This window comes from Micromys minutus, assembly GCF_963924665.1.
Source record: "Micromys minutus genome assembly, chromosome: 1".
NCBI lineage: Eukaryota > Metazoa > Chordata > Mammalia > Rodentia > Muridae > Micromys > Micromys minutus.
Genome location: NC_137969.1, coordinates 164,614,648 through 164,639,048, shown reverse-complemented (window position 1 = coordinate 164,639,048; position 24,401 = coordinate 164,614,648). Strand labels below are relative to the sequence as shown.

Here is a 24,401-nt window from a genome sequence, read left to right as displayed (position 1 = left end):
ATAGAACTGGAAAGAGCAATGGGAAAATTCATCTAAAATAACAAAAGACCTAGAATAGCGAAATCCATCATCAATAACAAGAAAACATCTGCGGGAATCACCATCCCTGACCTCAAGCTATATTACAAGGCAATTGTGTTAAAAATGCATGATACTGGTATAGAGATAGGCACGTGGATCAATGAAATAGAATAGAAGATCAAAAATGAGCCCTCACATACATGACCACTTGATTTTTGACAAAGGAGCTGTAAACATTCAATGGAAAAAGGACAGCCTCTTCAATAAATGGTGTTGGTCCAACTGGCACTCAGCATGCAAACGAATGAAAAGAGACCCTTTCTTATCTCCTTATACAACACTCAAGTGCAAGTGGATCAAAGATCTCCACATTAAACCAGGTACACTGAAACTATTAGAAAAGAAAGTAGTGAAAACCTTAGAACACATAGGCACAGGAGAAAATTTCCTGAACAGAACACCAATGGCTCGTGCTCTAAAGTCAAATATTGACAAATGAGACTTAATGAGATTGCAAATTTTCTGTAAGGCTAAGGACACTGGCAATGAAACAAAATGGCAGCCAACAGATTGGGAAAAAATCGTTACCAACCCCACATCTGATAGAGGCCTAATATCCAAAGTATACAAAGAACTCAAGAAGTTAGACACCAGAGAATCAAACAATACTATTAAAAAATGGGGTACGAAGCTAAACAAAAAGTTATCATTTGAGGAATATCAAATGGCTGAGAAGCATCTAAGGAAGGGCTGGACATCCTTAGTCATCAGGGAAATGCAAATCAAAACAACTCTGAGATTTCACCTCACACCAGTCAGAAGGGTTAAGATCAAAAATTCAGATGACAGCAGATGCTGGCAAGGATGCAAAGAAAGAGGAACACTTCTCCACTGTTGGTGGGCTTGTAAACTGGTACAACTACTCTGGAAATAAATCTGGCAGTTCCTCAAAAAATGGACATAGTCCAACCTGAAGACCCATTTATTCCATTTCTGGGCATATACCCCAGAGAAACTCCAACATACTACAAAGACACATGCACCACAATGTTCATAGCAGCCCTACTTATAATAGCCAGATGCTGGAAAGAACCCAGATGTCCTTCAGTAGATAAATAAATACAAAAATTGTGGTATATTTACACAATGGAGTACTACCCAGCTATCAGAAGCAATGACTTCATGTAATTCCTAAGAAAATGGATGAATCTATAGAATATCATCCTGAGAGATAACCCAGTCACAAAAGAACAGCCATAATATACAGTCACTGCTCTGAACACCCCAGAAACAACTCACAGACTACATAAAGTTCAAGAAAAAACAAAGGACAAAAACACACACACAAAAAAAAAGAAAATGATAAACCATCATGCTTAAGCTTTACACACCAAGAAAACTTTGACCATTTCCAGGTTGCATCTTGTTTTACATGTACTTTATGCTCATTGTAACTAGTAAGATTTTAATGCATACTATCAAACCTTTAAAAAATCATGTACTGACAAAAATGTATTCATATACTTTTATGCAAAGATGCTTTTAAAATCTGTACATTTATCTGTTTTTTTAAATAAAGTTGTTCAATTAAAAATTAAAATTTGCAAAATTTCAATTTTTCATTCACAAATAAAATTTTATTATGTATGTATGCCATGCTTTTTTTATTCACTATCCTATTTGAAAATATCTAAGTTGATTTCATTGTCCTCCTGTAAAAAAAAAATTAAGTACTGTCAAAAATATTCATATAGTGTTATGTCAAAATTCCTTTAAAATCTGTATATGTATCCCTCTTTTTTAAAAAATAAAGTTGTAAGAGAGAAAAAAAAGACAAAACAAAAAAGACACAGGAACTGCCAGCAAACAGCTGAGCTCCCAGAATAGCCTCACAAGAGCTCTTCTACCTGAGCCCACTGAGACAGAACAGAGTCACTGCCATCAGAACTCACTGCCTGCCTGTAAGAGCCAAACACCCAGAAGCAATTTCCTTCCTTCCTGAGCCCATGGGCCCTTAGATCCATAGGAGAGACAGGCTCCAGTAAAAGATAACAATATCACCTATAATCACAGATAACAAAAAGAAAGAGAAAGATACTAAGCAATGAAAACCAAGACAACTTGGTAACCCAGTTCTCCCACCACAGCAAGTAGTGGATTACCAAACACACCAGAAAAACAAGACTTGGACTTGAAGTCATACTTCAGGATGAAGAGGGAGTTCTTTGATAAGCACATAGATAACTCCCTTAAACAATTACAGGGGAACACACATAAACAAATAGATGCCCTTAAAAAGGAAACACAAAAATCACTCAAAGAACTACAGGAAAACACAACTACAGGAGTCACAGATACAAGCATCAGAAACAGACTATAAGAGATGTAAGAGAGGATCTAAGGGGCTGATGACAACATAGAACACATAGGCAAAACAGGCAGAAAAGATGCAAAAAACAAAAACCTCCTAACCCAAAATATCCAGGAGATACAGGACAAAATGAGGAGACCAACCCTAAGGATAATAGGTGTAGAAGAGGGCAAAGAATAGCAACTAAAAGGCACAGTAAATATCTTCAACAAAAAAATAAAAGAAAATTTCCCTGCCCTTAAGATCTAGATGACCATGAACATAAAGAAAGCCTCCAGAACTCCAAATAGATTGGACCAGAAAACAAACTCCTCCCTACACATAATAGTCAAAACAAAGAAATAAATATTCAAGACAAAGAAAGAAAAAGGTGGTGGGGGGGAGACAAGTAACACATAAAGGCAAACCAATCAGAATTACACCAGACTTCTCAAAAAAGACTATGAAAGTTAGAAGATCCTGAACAGATGTCATTCAGACCCTAAGAGAACATAAATACCAGCCCAGGTTACTATATCCAGCAAACTTCTCAATCACCATAGATGGAGAAACCAAGATATTCTAGGACAAAAGGAAATTTAAACAATATCTGTCCACAAATCCATTCCTACAAAGGATGATAGATGGAAAAATCCAACACAAGGAAGGGAACTACACCGAGGAAAATCAAAAAATGAAAATAAATAATCACACAAGGAAACCAAAAGACGAAAACACACAAACAAAATTCTACTTTTTTTAAAGTTAAAAGGAAGGGGTGAACATAAATAATTATTTTTTAAACTGAACAACTTTATTTTAAAAAACAAAGATGAATGTACAGGTTTTAAGCATTTTTGTATACAAGTATATGAATACATCTTTGTCAGTGGTAGGTTTGTTTTTTAAAGGCTTGATAATATGCATTAAGATCTTACGAGTTACTATGAGCATAAAGTACATGTAAAACAGAATGAAACCTAAAATTAGTCAAAGTTTTCTTGGTGTGTAAAGATTAAGCATAATGTTTTTTTTAAATGAACTCATAATCTGTGAGTTGTTTCTGGGTGTTCAGAGCTTTCTGGGATTAGTATCCAACTATCAGTGACTGCATATAATGTCTGTTTTTTTTTTTTTTTTTTTTTTGTGACTGGGTGATCTCACTCAGGATGATATTCTCTAGAAGCATCCATTTTCTTTTTTTTTTTTCTTTTTTTTTTTTTTTTTTTTGCTGAGTACTGATTTTTTTAATTTTAAAAAACAAAGATAAATGTACAAATTTTCAGCATTTTTGCATAAAAGTATACGAATACATTTTTAAGATTGTAATTAAGTATTTGTGGGTACATATATATACTCATATATATATATGTAACAATAATATAGGAAAAGAGGCTATTAATTTGAGGGGATAGGAGAGAAACTAGGAGGGGCTGTAGGGAGGAAAGGGGGATGTGATACAGTTCTATTTTAATTAAAATATATTCTTTTTTTGTTGAACTTCACACAGTCTGTGAATTTTTTTCTGGGGTGTACAGAGCTTTCTGGGGTTAGTATCCCATTATCAGTGACTGTATATTATGTCTGGTTTTTTTTTTTTTTTTTTTTTTTTTTTTTTTTTTTTTGTGACTGGGTTATCTCACTCAGGATGATATTCTATAGATTCATCCATTTTCTTAAAAATTTCATTAAGTCATTGTTTCTGATAGCTGAGTAGTACTCCATTGTGTAAATATATCACAATTTTTGTATCTATTCATCTACTGAAGAACATCTGGGTTCTTTCCAGTTTCTGGCTATTATAAATAGAGCTGCTATGAACATTGTGGTGCATGTATCTTTGCTGTATGTTGGAGTTTCTCTGGGGTATATGCACAGAAATAGAATAAATGGGTCTTCAGGTAGTACTATGTCCAATTTTCTGAGGAATCACCAGACTGATTTCCAGAGTGGTTGTAGCAGTTTACCAGCCCGCCAACAGTGGAGAAGTGTTCTGCTTTCTCCACATCTTTGCCAGCTATTGCTTTTTGTAAGAGGGCCATTTTTGCAATGTTGATCCTTCCAATCCATGAGCATGGGAGATCTTTTCATCTTCTGAGATTTTCAATTTCCTTTTAGGAGTCTTGAAGTTCTTGTAATATAAGTTTTTCACTTGTTTAGTTATAGTTACACCAAGGTATTTCATATTGTTTGTGACTATTGTGAAGGGTATCTTTTTCCAAATTTCTTTCTCAGCATGTTTGTCCTTTGAGTAGAGGAAGGCTACTGATTTGCTTGAGTTAATTTTATATCCAGACACTTTGCTGAACTTGTTTATCAGCTGTAGAAGTTCTCTGGTAGAAGTTTGGAAATACTTAAGTATACTATCATGTTGTCTGCAAATAGTGATATTTTTACCTTTTCTTTTCCAATTTGTATCCCTTTGATTTCCTTTTCTGTCTAATTGCTCCAGCCAGGATTTCCAGTACTATGTTGAATAGGTAGGGGGAGAGTGGGCAGCCTTGACGAGTCCCTGATTTTAGTGGGATTGCTTCAAGTTTCTCACTGTTTAGTTAGATGTTGGCTATTGGTTTGCTGTATATTGCTTTTATTATGTTTAAGTATGGGCCTAGGATTCCTGCTCTTTCCAAGACTTTTAACATGGAGGGGTTTTGAATTTTGTCAAATGCTTTCTCAGCATCTAATGAGATGACCATGTGGTTTTTTATTTTGAGTTTGTTTATATGGTGGATTACATTGATAAATTTCGATATATTAAACCATCCCTGTATCCCAGGGATAAAGTCTACTTCATCATGGTGAATGACCATTTTGATCTGTTCTTGAATTCAGTTTGCGAGAATTTTGTTGAGTATTTTTGATGCAATGTTCATAAGTGAGATTGGTCTGAAGTTCTCTTTCCTTATGTGGTTTAGGAATAAGGGTTATTGTGGCCTCGAAAAATGAGTTCAGAGTGTTCCATCGACTCTATTTTGTGGAATAGTTTGGAGAGTATTGGTATTAGGTTGTCAATAAATGCCTGATAGAATTCTGTACTGAACTCATCTGGCCGTGGGCTTTTTTTTGGTTGGGAGACTTTTGATGACTTCTTCTACTTCTTTAGATGTTATGGGATTATTTAGATGGTTTACCTGGTCCTGGTTTAACTTTGGTATCTGATATTTGTCCATAAATTTGTCCATTTCCTCCAGATTTTCCAGTTTTGTTGAATATAGGTTGTTTTAGTAAGATCTGATGATTTCTTGAATTTCCTCAGTTTTATTTGTTGTGTCTCCACTTTCCTTTCTGATTTTGTTAATTTGGACACACTCTCTTTGCTCTTTAGTTTGTTTGGCTAACTAGATTGGTTTATTAATACTGTTAACTTTCTCAAAGTACCAGTTCTTGGTTTTGTTGATTCTTTGAATAGTTCTTTTTGTTTCTATTTGGTCAATTTCTGCTCTGAGTTGATTATTTCTTGCCATCTACTCCTCTGTGGTGTATCTGCTTCCTTTTGTTCTAGAGCTTTCAACTATGTTGTCAAGCTGCTGGTGTATGCTCTCTCTAGTTTCTTTTTGGAGGCACTCAGAGCTAGGAGTTTTCCTTTTAGTACTGCTTTCATTGCATTTCATAGGTTTGGGTATGTTGTGCTTTCATTTTCATTAAATTCTTAATTTCTTCCTTTTTTTTTCTTCTTTGACCATGCCTTTGTTGAGTAGAGCAATGTTCAGCTTCCATGTGTATGTGGGCTTTTTGTTGTATTTGTTGTTATTCAAGACCAGCCTTAATCCATGGTGATCTGATAAGATGCATGGGAGTATTTCAATCTTCTTATAACTATTGAGGCTCGTTTGTGAACATGGTCAATTTTGGAAAAGGTGCTCTGAGGTGCTGAGAAGAAGGAGTATTCTTTTGTTTTAGGATGAAATCTTCTGAAAATGTCTGCTAATTCCAATTGGTTCATAACCTCTGCTAGTTTCACTGTGTCCTTGTTCAGTCTCTGCTTCCGTGATCTGTTCATTGATGAGAGTGGGGTCTTGAAGTCTCCCAGTATTATTGATTGTGGTACAATATATGTTTTGAGCTTTAGTAGAGTTTCTTTTATAAATATTGTTGCTCTTGTATTTGGAGCATATATGTTAAGTATTGAGAGTTTCCCCTGATAAATTTTACTGTAATGAGTAAAAGGTGTCATTCCTTATCTTTTTTGATAACTTTTCATTGAAAGTCTACTTTATTCGATATTAGAATAGCTACTCCAGCTTGTTTCTTGGGACCGTTTGCTTAGAAGTTTTTTCCCAGCCCTTTACTCTGAGATAGTGTCTGTCTTTGTCTTTGAGATGAGTTTCCTTTATGCAGCAAAATGCTGGATTCCATTTATGTATCCAGTCTGATAGTCTATATCTCTTTATTGGGGAATTGAGACCATTGATGTTAAGAGATATTAAGAAATAGTGATTGCTGTTTCCTGCTATTTTTGCTTTTAGAGGTAGAATTATTTCTGTGTGTCTTCTTTTGGTTTTCTTTCTTAGTTATTTTCTTGCTTTTTCCAGGATGTAGTTTCCCCTCCTTGTATTGGGTTTCCCAGCAATTATTCTTTGTAGGGCTGGATTTGTGTTCAGATATTGTATAAATTTTGTTTTGTCCTGGAATCTTGGTCTCTCCATCTATGGTAATTGAGAGTTTTGCTGGATATAGTAACCTGGACTGACATTTGTGTTCTCTTAGGGTCTGCATGATGTCTGTCCAGGATCTTCTAGCTTCCATACTCTCTGTTGAGAAGTCAGGTGTAATTCTGATTGTTCTGCCTTTATATGTCACCTGCCCTTTTTCCCTTACTGCTTTTAGCATTCTTTCTTTGTTTTGAATACTTGTTGTTTTGATTACTATGTGTTGGAAAGAGTTTCTTTTCTGGTCCAATCTATTTGGGGTTCTGTAGGCTTCTTTTTTACTCATGGTTATCTCCTTCTTTAGGGTAGGGAGTTTTTCTTCTATGATTTTGTTGAAGATATTTACTGTGCCTCTTAATTGATAATCTTTGCCCTCTTCTATTCCTATTATCCTTAGGTTTGGTCTCCTCATTTTGTCCTGGATCTCCTGGACATTTTGTGTTAGGAGCTTTTTGATTTTTGCATCTTCCCTGACTGTCTTGTCTATGTTTTCAATGGCCCCTGAGATTCTCTCTTCCATCTCTTGTAGTCTGTTGGTATGCTTGCATCTGTGACTCCTGATTTCTTTTCTTTTTTTTGGGGGGGGGGGTGGTTGGTTGGTTGGTTTTTTAGTGTGTGTGTTTCCTCTTTAAAAGCTTCTACTTGTTTATGTGTGTTTTCCTGTGCTTGTTTAAAGGAGTTATTCATGTGCTTCTCAAAGATCTCCTTCATCATTGTGAGGTATGATTTCAAGTCTGAATTGTCTTTTTCTGGGGTGTTTGGCAATCCACTGTTTGTTGTGGTGGGAGAGCTGGGTTCTGATGTTGACATGTTGTTTTGGTTTCCGTTGCTTAAGTTCTTTTCTTTTCCTCGTGCCTTCTTGTTATCTGTGATTTTATGTGGTCTTGTCGTCAGTGACTTGCATCTGTCTCTCCTATGGATCTGAGGGCCTTTGGGCTTCAGAAGAAATTTGCTTCTAAGTGTTTGGCTTTTAGTGGACAAGCAGTGAGTTCTGGTAGCAGTGACCCAGCTCTGTCTTTGTGGCCTCAGGTGTGGGTGTTCTTGTGAGGCTGTTGTGGGAGTTCAGCCCTCTGCCAACAGTTCCTGAGTAGTATTCACAAGGGCCTGGCTCTTTCTCTAGGCCAAAAGGAACCCTTTTCCAGATAGCACAGTACTTTCTGCTCTCTGAGAACTCCTGGTGTGCTCTCCCTGGGCCTATGTGCCAGGCTCCCATCTGGTCCAGGTGCATGAGGGCCTGTAGAGCTGACTTCAAACACTGCCTTTCCCAGGCATACCCCAGTTCCCACTGGCAAAGGTCTGTGCCTTACTGTGGGCCTGTGTGATTAGTCCACAAGCAAGGGCTTCCTGTGAGTATCCTGAGTCCCTCTGAGTCTGTGCTAGGGGCATGTTTTCTGTGTGCTCTGCCTAGCCCTCTCTGTGCTTTGGTTACTCACAGCACAATCTCACCAGGCATATGTCCCCATATCTCTGCTGTTCCAGGGGGCAAAGTACTGAGCCATAATATCTTTTATAATAATGCATTCTTTTACAGTCAGTGCTCTCTTAATAGAGCCTTACCTAACATAGCTTCTAAGACAGCCCCCAATTCCCTACAACTAAACTCCCCTGATGTAGTTTACTCTACTCTCTCCCAAGTATATTTTCTCATTTGCCCACTATCTTTCCTCTTCTTGGTACTCTTCTCACTTACCTGATTAAATCTTTTTCTGTCCTTACCTATTCACTTCCAAAAAAAAACTGTTTTGCTTGCTGTGTCCCCTGAATGACTAACACACTTACTATTAAATTTCACTCACTAGGCAATACTACATTTCTATTTACTTTTTTTTAATCTGATCTTGTGCATGAAACTGTCTTAGAAACTCCAAAACAGTTGATCAGTGCTGTTTACTGACAATGTTTTCTGATTATATACCTAGTACCACTTAAGCATTTTCTTTATAATTTTTTTATGTTTGGGTTTATATTTATATTGATAAGTCTAGGAGTTTACAGTATTTCTTTTCCAAGCTGCCCTTTAATTCCTGATCCTCCTCCTCTTTTCTCCAAATGCTCAGATTATAGGGAATACTCTCTATACCTATCTTATTTCTTCTTCCTTACTCTATATCCTTTTACTATTTTGTCCAGTTTCAAAGTAAAACTTTCCTTTCCACGGTGCATTGTAAAATGACCTTTTCATATGGCTAAAACACTTAAACTTAGTTAGGCACTTCTAAGTTATATCCAGAAATACTTTGGGTACTGCATACAAAGAACTTTGAGAATGATTAAAAAGGAATAAATGGTGATGACATCAATAATTCCTAAAGATACAGTATAGTAAAATTGTGTAGACAACAAATATATTTGCTTAAGAGCTATAAATGCTTCATAGATCAAAATTCTTCTTAAGACATGACAAGACACAGCTCTTATAGGACATTAACATTTTTAAAATTGTGAGTTGTAACAAGTTAATTGATTTTGGTTATTAGGATAGTTTTAGGTTTACAAAAAAAGTAAAACAGAAAATAAAGTTTCTGCATGTGACTTCCTGTTTCTTTATTCTTAACATCCTGCACTGGTCTACTCAAGCTACATGTTGAATAATATTTCAAATGAAGTCCACATTTATAGTAGGCTTCACCTTTGTTTTGTAAATTTCCAAAGGGATTTCTGAGTACACATTTCCATACATGCATCACTATGGTATCAAATAAAGAAATGATTTTGCTTGCTTGAAACTTTCTCTATTCCATTTATTTATTTATCTACATTGAACCCTTTAAAAGCACTGGTAAGCATTGGTCTTTTTTTGCCACTATATTCTTGCTTTCTCAGAACATCAGAGAGCTAGAAGCACACAGTATTTCATAGCTTTCCAAGATTGCTTCTTTTCACTTACCAATAGGCACGTACACTCCCACAATAGTGATTTTTTTCTAGCAATAATCTTCACTTAGTACAGACTTACAGTGAGACCATTTTTAATTTTTTTTTCTTTTAAAGAAGACAGTTCTACACTCTAAACAATGGGTATGTCCCCTGGATGGTTTTCTTATGGATTTTTCTATATAGGGATTCTGAATTTTAAGGAAATTACACTGTCAACTTGACAAAAGCTTCCCTGTAAGAAGAGATGTTTAAAAACATGTTAACCCTTGAAAATGGCCCCACAGAGAGTTTTTTCTTCTATTTTGTTAGCAGGAATTGTTTTTAGGAGCTGAAATAGGACACAGACAAAAGTACTCAGCATGAAAATAAATGTCATGTGAATACCTGTGAATTAAAACTCATAAGGCTAAGCAACATAAGGGGACATTGTAATGTGTTGCTCTTTTTTTCTTATTTTTATTAGATACTCTGAATTTACATTTGAGGTGTTACCCCTATGATCACCTATTCTTATACTTTTAAATACTTAAATATCTAAACTTTTGAGTTAATATACTACAATAACCAAATCTACTGTAAAATATAGAGAATAAATGAAAAGGTAAGAATAAGATAGATTCAGTAACAGATATGTATATTTAAGTGTAGTATTCATAAAACACCCTATGTGCTTTATAATATTACCATTCAGAGAAACATGTAGTGGCAAGAAGCTTTTAACCATTTACAAGTAACCAATCTAAAAGGAACATTTGATCACGGGCTATGGAAGTGGCAGAATGAGCTGTACTGCTAGCTTAACAAGCATGCCAGGAAAGACAGGCAAGTGCACAGAGCCAGAAGTAGAATCACCCATTTCAAGAAAAGATAGTGTGTCTTCAGTGGGACAAACAAGGAAACAATAGGAAGGAGTTTAGGAATGTAATAGTTCTTAACCACAAAAGTAAGAATTTGACTCTTAGTCAAAATAAAATAAAACTTTAGATGATGATATTGTATTGAGCTGAGCAATAACATGCTTTGAATTATAATGCAAATATTATTTCTGGATATTACATTCAGAAAAGATGGAAGCAAGAACTGAAGCAAGAAGCTCACTAAGGAAGAACTCAATTCTATTACAGTTATTTGAGCAAGGGAAACCAAAGTGATAGGTCAGTTGGAAGTTAGGGAAGTGAAGAGATGACTCCAAGGATTTTGCTCTGAGCCACTTAATGGAACTCCTCCTCCTTCCTAAAATGTAAAGTATATGAAGAGGGACTTACTGAGAAAACAGAAGGAGCTTCTCCTGAACTATGACATGTTTGAAGTGCCTGTTAGAAGTCAGTATGAAAGAGAAGTAAACTAGAAAGCCTGGAGTTCAGAGATCCACAGTACTTCATTTAAATTGTTCCCAGAGGCTGTGAGTTTATTCTTTTTCCATGAGGTTGGTCCAGCACAGGGACACATGCCTATAAAAATATGGCATTGGGAAAACTAGATAAGATAATGGGGCTCACTAATGAGCCAATCAGCCGACATGGTAACCTTGATACTTAGTGAGAGATCCTGCTTCAAAAATAAAGTGAATCTGACTAAAGAAAAGACATCTCCATGTCAACCTGTATCCTCATGAATTCATATATACATAATGAATATGTTGTGGTTATTGAAAAAACTTAAGTTCTGAATATAAGGTCTTCTTCACTTCTGATTAATATATGGAATAAGGTAAGAGGAAGAGACAACAGTAGCAGAGGCTATTCAAGTAGAGTGATAACTTAATCCAAAAAAAGATAAAGAACTCAAGAAGCTAACCTCCAAAAAACCAAATGACCCCCAAACTGAGGTTTAGATCTAAACAGAGCATTCACAACAGAGGAATCTCAAATGGCTGAGAAGCACCTAAAGAAATATTCAGCATCCTTAGTCATCAGGGAATTGCAAATCCAAACAACCCAGAAATTCCACCTCATACTAGTCATAATGGCTAAGATAAAAAACTCAGGTGACAACATATGTTGGCAAGAATGTAGAGAGAGAGGAACACTCCTCCACCATTGGTGGGATTGCAAGCTGGTACAACCACTCTGGAAATTAGTATGGAAGTTCCTCAAAAAATTGAAGATAGTACTACCTGAGGACCCAGCTATAACACTTCTGGACATATACCCAAAAGATGCTCCAAAAATATAACAAGAACACATTTTCCACTGTGTTCATAGCAGCCTTATTTATAATAGCTAGAAGCTGGAAAGAACCCAGATGTCCTTTATCAGAGCAATGGATACAAAAATTGTGGTTCATTTACACAATGAAATACTACTCAGCAATTAAAAATAAGAACATCCTGAGTTTAGCAGTCAAATGGATGGAACTATAAAATACCATCCTGACCCAAAAAGACATGCACTGTGCACTATGTACTCACTAATATGTGGATATTAGCTACCCCACCCTCCAAAGAGTACAGAATACCCAAGATACAGTCCACAGAACTCAAAGAGGTCAACAAGCTGAAGGGCCCAAGAGAGGATGCTTCAGTCCCACTTGGGTCAGAAAAGAAAGCAACCACAAGGTAGGAAGGAAGGAGGGACCTGGGAAAGAAAGGGGACTGAAGTGGGGTGTGGGAAGGAAACATGATATGGTATTGGGTGGGAAAAAGAGACTGAAGCCCTGAGGCCAGCAGAAAGAATAGCAACAGACAACCTCAGAAGAAAGGATGTTGTGAGGACCCTCCTGAATGTACCAGAAACAGGGGAGGTAAGAGATCCTCAGGACTCAAGGTGGGAACCCTAGATGTAATGCCTTAAAATGGGGAGAGAGAACTTGTAAAGACCACCTCCAGCAGAAAGAGAGCATCAAGTGAGGGACGGGTTTGCTATCCCACAGTCAAAACTCTGACCCATAATTGTTCTTATCTCAAAAAACTGAAAGGATGGAAATGGAGAAAATCCTGAGGGAAAAAAGAAAAAAAAGATCCAGGGAAAGGCCCAAAAGGGGATCCAGCACCATTATATAGGCTATGGAGTGCTCACCAAAAGGGACCTATCATGACTGCCCTTCAAAACAAAAAACACAACAAGCAGCTGAACGAGTCAGATGCGGATATTTGCATCCAAGCAACCAACATAAACTGCTGACCCTTGTGATTGAATTAGGGAAAATCTGGAGGAAGGTGACCTTGTAAGAGGACCAGCAGTCTCAATTATCTGGACCACTGAGATGTCTCAGACACTGGATCACCAACCAGGCAGCACACACCAGCTGATATGAGGCCCCCAACATATGTAGAACAGAGGACTCTCAGGTCTGGGGTCAGTCAAATAAAATGCACTTAACCCTCAAGAGACTTGAAGTCCCAGGAAGTTCAGAGGTCTGGTGGACTGGGTTGGGTAGGGACATCGTCATGAAGACAGGGGTGCAGGGAAGAGGTATGTGATGTGAAACAGTAGGATGGTGGACCAGGAGGGGAATAAAATCTTGACTGTAAAAATAAAATTTTAAAATTTATAAACAGGAATAAGTAAATAATCTGGATTTCAAAATGTTTGCATTCTGGAGCTGAAGAGATGTCTCATCAGTTAAGAGCAATGGCTGTTCTTCCAGAGGACCCAAGTTAAATTCCTAGCATTCACAAGGTAGCTCACGGCTGTCTGTAACTACAGAGATTTGATGCTCCCTTCTAGTTTTCAAAGGTTCTGCCTACACATGGTGCACAGACATTCAGGCAAAATATTCATACACCAAAAAATAATAGTTAGAAAAGAAAAAATTGCATTTAATAAGATGTTCCCTGCTGGGTTCTCTGGCCAAGAGTGAATGGAAGGATTGCAGCAGCAGCATGCTGGAGTTGGAAAGTGTTTGCTGGAGAATGGAACTCAATGAATAGAGGCGAAGTTGAGGGTTGAACTTAATAAGTCTAAAACATTTACTGATGATCAGCGACAGTTAGGCTTACTTGTAGATGTAACTGAAAAATAGACTGAGATAACCCAGCCTTGTTGCTGCTCTTATGTTTTCTTGATACTTATTTTGTTCCCTTCCTTTTTTTCTCTGTGTCTTAGTTAGTATTCTATTACTATGAGGAGACACCATGGCCATACCAACTCTTATAAACTCTTATAAAAGAAAATATGTAACTGGCACTAAGTTACAGCTTCGGAGGTTTAGTCTGTGAGTCATGATGAGAAGCATGGTGTCGTTCAAGCAGACATGGTGCTAGAGAATTCTACATCAAGATCACAGGCTGATTGCCAAGGCTGGCATTCCAGTGTTTGCCTGGAAAAGTGAGACAGATGAGGAGTACCTATGGTGCATTGAGCAGATGCTGCACTTCAAAGATGGATCCCCTCAACATGATTCTGGATGATGGTGGTGACCTTACTAACTTCATCCACACCAAATACCCACAGCTCCTGTCAGGCATCCAAGGTATCTCTGAGGAGACCACGACTGGGGTCCACAACCTCTACAAGATGAAGACCAATGGAATACTGAATTGCCTGCCATTAATGTCAACAATTCTGTCACTAAGAGCAATTTTAACAACCTCTGTGGATACCAGGAGTCCCTCATAGATGGCATCAAATGAACCACAGATATGATGATTGCGGGCAAGGTGGCAGTGGTAGCAGGCTAGGGTAATGTGGGCAAGGGTTGTACCTAGACCCTGAGTGATTTCAGGGTCCGAGTCATCATCACCGAGATTGACCCCATCATTGCACTGCAGGCTGCCACGGAGGGCTATGAGGTAACCACCATGGACCAGGCCTGTAAAAAGGGCAACATCTTTGTCACCACCACAGGCTGTTTTGATATCATACTTGGCCAGCACTTTGAACAGATGAAGGATGATGCCATTGTTTTAACATTAGATACTTTGATGTGGAGATTGATGTAAAGTGGTTCAATAAAAACGCTGCGTAAAAGCCCCAGGTGGACTGCTACCGGTTGAAGAATGGGCACTGCATCATCTTGCTGACTGAAGGCCATCTGGTCAACCTGGGTTGTGCCATGGACCATCCCAGCTACGTGATGAGCAACTCCTTCATGAACTAGGTGATGGCACAGATTGAGGACCACCCAGATAAATACCCCGTTGGGGTTCACTTTCTGCCTAAGAAGCTAGATGAGGCAATGGCTGAAGCACACCTGTGTAAGTTGAATGTGAAGCTGACCAAGCTGACTGAGAAGCAGGCTTAATACCTGGGCATGCCCATTAATGGCCCCTTCAAGCCATTCTTGTTCCAGGCCCTACCTCTCGATCCCAGAAGCAAATGCCACCAACTCTGCAGTGGCTTCGACAGTGTTTTCCCCTCGCCCCCTCCACTGTGGCTGTTTTTTCTTGTATATCTTTCTGGTGTATCCCTCATACTGTTTCCTGTGTGGCAGGGGGAACAGAGAGGTAGCTGGGAGGCATCCACAGGGAATGTGAGCTAAGAAGTCCTGGAAGTCCTGAGGCTGGATGTTGTTAGTGGTGGTCACAAGCCCATGCACCTTACTATCCAGATCCTCACTTGGTCTTTAGAGTTGTGTGCTTGGTTAACAGATCCTCTGGTTTCTCAGCCCAGGACACAAGAAGGAGCTCTGTCTACCAAAGTGTAGGAACCACTGAAGGTTCCTGAGAGCTTGGCCCTTTCACTCTTGGGCCATCTCTTAAACCTCATAGTAGGAGTTGGTACTTTTGGTCCCTGTTTCACAGGGTTAAGATAAATTAACCAAGAAAGGATAAGTGACAGAGACTGAAAGGGGATGGAAACACAAATAGGAAAAGGCCTATCACTGCTGTAAAATTGATGGTTCCTATCACAAGCCTGGGTCATAAACAGATTAATTTGTTCTATAGTGTTTATGTACAATTTACAATGTTAACAAAGGAAAGTGGGTTAAATAAAGTTTCTAGTGCCTAAAGAATTCGGGCCCTTTATTAAATTTTGAGTGTGTGGTTAAAAAAAAAAAAAAAAAAAAAAAAAAAAAAAAAAAGATCACAAGCTGTAAGAGAGTGTAAGATACTAGGCTTGATCACTTGATCATTTTAAAACACTAACACCCCCCACAGTGACACATTTTTTTCAACAAGGCCACACTTACTCCAACAAGGCCACACCTTCAAATCCCTGTCAAGTAGCAACATTCCCTAGTGATGAAGTCTTCAAATATATGAGCCTACTGAAGCTCTTCCTGTTTAAACCACCACAGTATGTCAAAATTTATCTTTCTAGTATTTTTAAATATGCTTTATTCTTTTGGTAGTTACTTTAAAATATGTATATTCTGTATATTGTTAGAAATATCAAGCACAGGAAGAAAACTATAGCACAAGGAGGCAAGAGAGACAAAAGCTCAAGATCATTATCATCATCATCATCATCATCAGTTCCATAGGGAGTGTGAGACCAACCTGAGATAGTAGATATCTAGGTAAAGTGAAGAAGACAGGACTGAATGGAAGGAAGGAGGGAGGGAGAAATGAAGTTTCTATAAGGCAAGATCTTATATACCTGTAAAGACTGCTAGATCAGAGGTGCATTACCCTTTTATAAGCCCTAGATCCTTTCAGAAAGTAGTCAAACTTATATATTTTTCTCTATAAGGAGATTACACGCAACTCATAAAAAATAAGAAGCTAAAATGGTTTATATGATCATGAAAATACTTTAATGTGTATATTGATCATATGTTATAAAATATCAGCGAAAAGTTTTCTTTTAAAGGTAATTAGATAATTAATAGAAAAAAGAACCTCTCTACACTTTATTTTTAAAAAGCACAAAATCTGAAAGCTGAAGGAAAATACTTATACAAAGCAAAAAATAAATTATGCCTAGACACACTGAACTGTTAAAGTCTAGAAGCTTCTTGAAGTCCTTACAACTCATTCATTTCAGATAAGGATGAAGCTGTTTCAGCCTAGCTCTTCTTGACAAGCCAACCCTAATCGGACGACTGCATGTCTTAAGAGGCTGTACTCTGGAAATCCCATGTGAAAAATGACTGCCTGCAAAAAGGACAACATAATTTACAGACTGAGGCAAAAAAAATACCAATATGCTTAGAAGACCTTATTTTAATCATGATACTAGACACATCTGCTAAGAATTTATATAGCAGTCACTTTAAATGCATTGGTGTACTTAATCTTATTATATCCAGTTCTAAGGTATAGAAAGGCAAATACAAGAAAAATATGAAACCTTTCCAAGGTATATAACATCTACATAGGACCAGTATTCCAGTCAAGATATCTGACAAAAGACCAGTAAAACCAAAAACTAATTAAGATTTAAGTCCACTTGATAGTGTGTTTTATGCATGTCATTTTTTAGCTTTAAGGGAAGCAATTCTGCCATGTTGTTAATAGTTACATTTGGTTTCTAAAAGAGATTTTTATTTAGTAAAATACAGGTATAATTATAGCTATGGATTACTCTGATCTTTAGTTTTATTTGACATCATATTACATCACTTTCCAAGAACTTCAATTGTTTTCAAGAGCTATATTTCTCCCTAGAACAGTTAACTTAGACAGGTAGATGTGTTGTATTACCATTAGGATGGCTTTTCTCCACATAAACTATATACTACATTTGTAAAACTGGTAAGTTGGGGTCTTAGTGAATTATTATGACTTTAAATATGACATTATAATATTACAAACACTGTCATCAAGCCACTGTTAAATCCAACAAAACTAAACAGTATGACTTCAAAGTTGGCCAAATTGCATGTATCTATGTAAACACTGATGAAACCGATTCTAAATTAAACTACATATTAATAATGAAAACAAGGTAACCCTCCAAAAAGCCATATATGCATTTTAATACTCAATTTAACATAAAAATCATAAATTTAATGATAAGCAAAAGTTTCATTACTAGAGTTTTAGAACTCTTTTAAATGTAAGGGGTACTCAACTCAAACAAATGATTGGGTCATGCTGATGTTAATACATTTGGTTATATATTAGACAATTTTAGGAATTTTATATAAATGAGCTTCTTCATTAAAAGATTATTTCAGAACAGAGCAAAATTAATCATCTATTTTAGTTCTTTCTTAGACTATACATTCCTCTTTTATATTTCAATATAACAGGGACTTATGATAATTTTACAATGAGTGGGAAATTATTACACTAATTTCCATCGATAAGGAGGTCTCTGTAAAATAATGACCTCTCATTAAGCTATGTGTTGAAACTATATTCCTTTACAAAATAAATCATGGTCCTTTCCTTATTGTTATATGCCTGATTAATTTATTGTTCACAGTTTTTAACAAATCTAAGCATTCCAGAATACTATGTGAAATTGTTCTAAGTCAGTATTTTAAAATATGTCATGATTAGCTGGGTATCATAGTACTCGACTTTAATCCCAGCACTGGCAGAGGCAGGTGAATCTTGGAGATCAAGGCCAGCCTGATCTACAGAATGTGTTTCTGGACATCCAAGGGTACTAAGGATTTAGTCATTAGGCTAATAACATCTGTGTCTGCTGGGAAATTGTTAAAAATGCAGAATCTTAGAGCTTGACTACACTAAAACAGAATTCTTTAACAAGATCTTCAGCACATTGAAGTCAAAATAACACTGGCCTAAAGGACATACAAAATACCCAGTTAACTGGCAGCTGCCACATAGCATGCAACAATGTAGATGTGTGTTTCTTCTCCTCCTTCTATCCCACATCAAAATAGGCTCCTAAAGACAGGTGTTCCCTGCCTTTCTCCATCCTTTTTAGATCATGGGCAATCAGTCCCTCTACCGTCACTTGTTTTCATGGAAGAAGACACTGACTGTATTCTTTTAAGCTTCTAAAAAGGCATCAATTAACTGTTAAGGTTAATTCATCATAAGACAAAGGGAAGACAAAATGAAGTTGTGTTCTTCTAATAATGAAAAGCACATATATGTGTATGTGTGTATGTATTTCTGTGTATACATATAAATGAAATTATGGCTCACTAGAGATATTTGAATGAGTATGTTTTCTTTTCAATGTGTCCATTTTAGATGCAATATGGTTATGTAAATCTCTGGCAAGACTATAACTTCACCTTTTTTTCTAATTTTATTCCTATTCTTATCTATACACATTTGTACAAGTAAGAATAAATATTAGATTTTGCTTTATTCTTATATCAAAACTTCTTAGGTAAAGATTATTAGCAAGTGTTTCATTTTGCTTTGGTTGTTTTTCTTAACAGCAATTAAGAATAAAAATAAGTATATTAGCCATGTTCAAAAATCATACTAACACCTAAATAATAATAAATAATTGCTAGAGTATTTGGGCCTTGATTTCTGGCCTCAAACCTGTACAAGCTTCTTCTGTCAACACCTCCCTAGTGCTGAAATTAAGGGATAAGTTACCATACCTAGATCAGCATTAGTAAGTTGTTTATATTTATAAAATATCTACATGAGAAGATACATAAAGGTGAAAAAGCATAGAGCATAATGGTTATGGCATTTCGAAAATGGGAATCCATTTGGGATGCTCCTTTGCTTGATACTTTGTCGATTAATAGTGTATACCCAACAAATCACATAATAATAACACATCTTATCATTTAGATTATTGTCATACATAACTACAAGTATTTAAGCATCTTTGAAGAGGACACCTTCCAGTATTGTTCTCAGGTTTAGCCAGTCTCTACATATTAGAATTAGTAACTTCTTGATAGTTTTCTTTTTTTTTTTTTTTCATAGATTGTCTTTTATTGGTAAAAGGGCACATAGAAACAATAAAAACCACAATGGGGTTTCCTAGAAAAAACAATAGTATACAAAACATCTAAAGGAGAAGCACAGTGTTTCTAATACACAGAATTTAACCAAACTCTTTCCACATGGTAAATAAGGCAGTGAAAAATTTGCAGGCAATAGTCCCCTGGTTGTCCAAGACTTTAGAAAAACATTTTAGAGAGTTTAACAGAAAGAAAAGAATGTTATAGAAAATATCAATCAATACAATTTTTTTTCAGTGCTTGGCTTTTTTTTTTCTTTTTTTCTTTTTTTCTTTTTTTTTTTTTTTTTTACAATGAGCAAAAAGTATATGTAATACAGGGTGTAACCCGGAATTTGTCAATGTGTTCTTGTTGTGTAAGGATTGAGCATGACTTTTTGTTTTGTTTTGTTTTCTTTTCTTTTCTTTTTTCTTGGTCTTCACACTGTCTGTGAGTTGTTTCTGGGGCAGTGCGAGCCTCTGGGGTTAGCATCCCACTATCAGTGACTGCATATTATGTCTGTTCTTTTGTGACTGGGTTATCTCACTCAGTATGATATTCTCTAGATGCAGCCATTTTCTTAAGAATTTGGTTAAGTCATTGTTTCTGGTGGCTGATAGTTTTCAAAGTATGAAATTTTGTACTTGTTTTTTACCAACCATAGGAGTTTCATCATGCTCAGAAAATATAACAACCATCTTAAAATATACTCCAGAAAAGAACAAAAGATCTTACCTCCCTTCAGAAAAGTTTCTTTTGTACATTCATCAGGAGAAAAAGTAGGGCTCTTAGGTAAAGGTTTCTTATAATCTGAAAATAAACATTAGCATATTATAACTCACTTATGACACTGCATTGATTAGCTGATTAAAGCTCTTTCCAGAAAAAGTGACTTTTGTCTATAAATGGTAAAAGAACATTGACAAACTATGTTTTTATCAATTGACTCCTAATATTTAGAAAAAATAAATAAGACTCCAGAGCATTAAGTAATTTGTTTCCTTCAACTTCAGTGTACTGTCTAACATTTAAATAGGTCTTTGTGTGAAATAGTATACATTAAAGGACAGTCTTTTTATTTTATTTGTTATCAAAATTGTATATTTTCCTTACACAGGAGAAAAAAACTGTGACCTTTTATCCTGAGTAGAAATTATAAGCCAGGCAATTGTTGTGTATTCTTTAATCATAGTGCTTAGGAACCAGAGGCAGATGGATCTCTACAAGTTTGAAGCAAGTCTGGGCTACAGAGTTTCAGGACAGCCAAGGCTATACAAAAACTCTGTCTCAAAAAAATAAAAAATAAAAAACCAAACAAAAAAAATAAAATAAAATTTAAATGGCATACCTTTCTCAGGAGTATAATGGAGGAATTTTTCCTCTGATCTTGAACAACACTCACTGGAAACTGCCCGTTCACCATAAGAAGGTATTATTTTCCAATTAAATAAACTTTGGTGCCTTTTATGTTTGTTGAGGTCTGCTTTCACATCACAGGGCAAAAAGAGTGTACCTCTTGTGTTGGCTTCAACCATTTCTAGTTTTTTTTCTATCTTCACTCTTGCCCCCTTAACATCATTACTTTCTCCAAAGTAATTTTCTTTCCTATTGTTTGTTTCCATGGTACTTGGAATTTCATTTTCCTTACTAATTTCATGAAACATACGAAGTTCTTCAAGTACTAAATCAAATTTGCTCTTCATCTCAAACTCTCTTGCTATTGGCAGAGTTTCTGTTGATGAACATTTAGAAGTTAAGGCCTGAAAACATTCATTGTTCTCCAGACTGGAATCACTTTCAAATTGATGATTAGCATACAATGCAGACTCATTCTTTGGATGAAAATGCTTCGGATTAGCTAACTCACTTTCTTGCAAATAACTTCCAACCTCTTTTGTGCTAGCTCCATTAATTTGATTAACAGATGTAGTTTCTTCCACATTTATACTCTTACTCACTGGCCAAGCTGACTGCACTGAAGACATGCTGTCCACTTGGGAAAAACTGTCCCCTTCCTTCTCTGTGTCAGTAGCCTTACAAGTTTGGCAACTACTTGACCTTTTTGTGACCTTCATTTCTTTCTTCAAAGCAAAATCACATATTTTCTTTTCTATATAACTTAACAAAGTCTCCAAGCTAATCTTCAGAGCATTAATCGGGTCACTGTGTGATGTATTCTGGCTTAGCAATGTGTACAGTTGTCTAACATTAAAGACATCTTCAAATATGAACTTAAAAATGAAGGGAATAGTCTTACACTTCCATTTTCTTTCAGTATCTAAATCTTGATTATATATACTACTTTCATAATATTTTTCATTAATATGTCCACAGTTATTTTGAATAAATAGAGGTTCAGACTTCACATGTGTGTTGCCAATACCAAATCTATAATAAGCCAAATTTTCCATATTTAGGAGTTGTTCAGCAAAATTTCTATTATCATAACTAGGTTCTTCTGTCAAAGAAAGTTTTTCCATGTTATCAAAATCCATTAAAATGAGAACATTTTCACATAGTTTGTAAATTAGAAAACTTTTAGTTGTCATAGTAAGAGAATTGATGTTTTGTTTCTTAGCTTGCTCTATTTTAAATAGCTTCCTTTTCTTTGCTGTAGATTTTGTATTATGTCTTAATATTTTTGAGATTAACATCTTTGTTAGATATAAAATATGTCTTTCCTTTATAATACTTTTCAAATAATTCAAATTCACTATAGATTTGAAAATACATCCCTCTTCTGATTTCCCATCATCTCCATTTCTTATGAAAGAATCAAAGTTATCAAGCAAAGAAACTACAGTGGTTTTTAGAATAATATTTAAGAATTCGGAAACACTGTTTTGTAAGTATTTGCTCAAAATGCTACTTTTTTGCATTTCAATCTGCATTTCACATGTTGACATTTTATGACAGATTAAAGTACTACCTTCTTTATTTCCTGAAATATATTTTTGTACAATATAGCATCCCCACTGTAGCATATTGGCATTTTTGCCTTCACCATTAAACCAAATGGCCTTTATAAAATTGGGGGAAGAACCCAGAGTTCCTATCATTACATTCCTGACTTTCACACTGTGATAATCTCCCTTGTGTAAAAGGTCTGTCACTAGTAACCTTGCCAAATTCAAATGTTCTCCATGTTTATACATATTCTCACAAATAATCTGAAATTTTTTCATTCTCCAACAATTTTGCTTTTTTCTTTTCAAAATAGATTTGTTATAGTCCGAGCTTTGAGATTCTTCTTGTTTGGCAAGTATGACTTGATTCCTTTCTGTTCTCTCCCAATTTGCATCTTCTGGTGTTAAAGTGAAATTCTTTTTAGAGTCGCTTACATCACACTCGATACTGCTGTGCTGATAGTAGTTTAAATTAATCAAGACTATTTTCCCTTCAATAGTGAGTGACTGGTGGTTACTTTCAGAATAGTCAGAAAAATCATTTTCTACGTGTACATTTTTTTTATCTTCCTGTAACTTTTGTTTCTTAGCATCAGGTCTATTTTGGGACGAGAAAATGTTTGTGAAATCCCTAACATATGCCACAATTTTGTCATTCTTTTTCTTTGCTATTTCCTTTAAATAGACAAAGGACATGTTGCTATTTAAATCCCCTGGAAACTCAGGGAAATTTTTTGTGATGCTATCTCTAAAATAGCTAGGTTTGGCACTTTCCAAGCAGGCCTGGTTTTGAAATTTTGATATTTTAAGTGTAGATGATGAAACGTTTTCTTTTTTCTCTGAGGTTATAACACTGTCAACTTTATATCTGTTCTTAATTTCACGTAAGGCTGACTTAGTTTCCACAGAAAATGTTACATCTAGAAATGGATTTCCTGGCTGTCTCACAGAATTCTTTTCTTTCAGAATCATTTTCTTCTCAGGAAATTCTTCAGGCTCCCATTTGACTCCTTGGAAACAGGGTATGGGGATATTGGGTGGAGCGCGACTCACTTCTGTGTGGTCACCAAGGCTCACACCCAGAGCCTCCCTGTCCTGCAGTCCTGCTTCACAGGACCTTCCTGGAGCCCTCGAACAACCTGCTCTTGCTGAGATTCCTGACTGCCCACAACTCTGCGTCTGGAATGTTCTGTCCTGACATCCCGGGTCACATGGCTGCCTCCCACCGCCTGAGCTGCCCGGGTTCTTTGGAATGAGGAACGCTGTGAAGGGTCTGAGGGACCACTCCCAGACATTTTCTACCTCCGACAAGCGAGGCACCACAAGCGGCGGCCATCCCGCCACACAGACGCGGTCCGGCTCCTTCAGACGACGCCGCTTGCTGCTGGGTGACGCCGCAGCGGGGTCCTCAGGAGTCCTTTCTGAGGAGACAGGCCAGGTAGGCCCCGAAGGCCACGCGGGCCGGAAGAGAGACATGAGCGCCTACCAGGAACGTCTGCCGGAGATTCCCGCCACGCTCCGGCCTTTTAAAGGGCACCAGCGGGCTATGCCCCGCCCCCCGCATCAGCCCTTGTCACACCACCACGCCCCTCAAGCCCAGCTTTAGGCAAGCAGTCCAGGTTTCGCCCCAGCCTGGCCACGCCCCCGACACGCCCCCCGTAGCTCCGCCTTTACCTGTGTCCGTCAAAGCTCAGAGCGCTCCTGACCGTTACACCCTTCTTTATTGCTGCTGTGAAGACATTAGCTGTTCTCCGCGTTTCTGGCCTTCCCTCGGGTAGAATTGAGAGGGAAAGTCAGAATCTGTGTTTTGAGTTTTGTGGATGGAGCTAGTCTTATTTTATTTTTGTTTTTAAGTTCAAAAGTCGATGCTTTCCTCTGAAG

General features: G+C 36.8%; 1 protein-coding gene and 1 pseudogene across 2 annotated transcripts; one reads left to right on the top strand and one right to left on the bottom strand.

Annotated features, from left to right (window-relative positions):
- The first annotated feature begins 13,285 nt into the window (after positions 1-13,285).
- Positions 13,286-15,318, top strand: LOC308416694 (adenosylhomocysteinase-like; annotated as a pseudogene). Its single transcript has 2 exons — positions 13,286-13,310; positions 14,118-15,318. The product of its transcript is annotated as an adenosylhomocysteinase-like (transcript).
- Positions 15,319-16,757: 1,439 nt separating this feature from the next.
- RAD51AP2 (RAD51 associated protein 2) lies at positions 16,758-23,996 on the bottom strand (the record flags this gene model as incomplete). Its single annotated transcript, XM_080938153.1, has 4 exons — positions 16,758-16,876; positions 20,350-20,424; positions 20,963-22,452; positions 22,768-23,996. 4 exons carry the CDS (start codon positions 23,994-23,996, stop codon positions 16,758-16,760), a joined length of 2,913 nt encoding a protein of 970 aa, XP_080794279.1.
- Between the last annotated feature and the right edge of the window lie 405 nt (positions 23,997-24,401).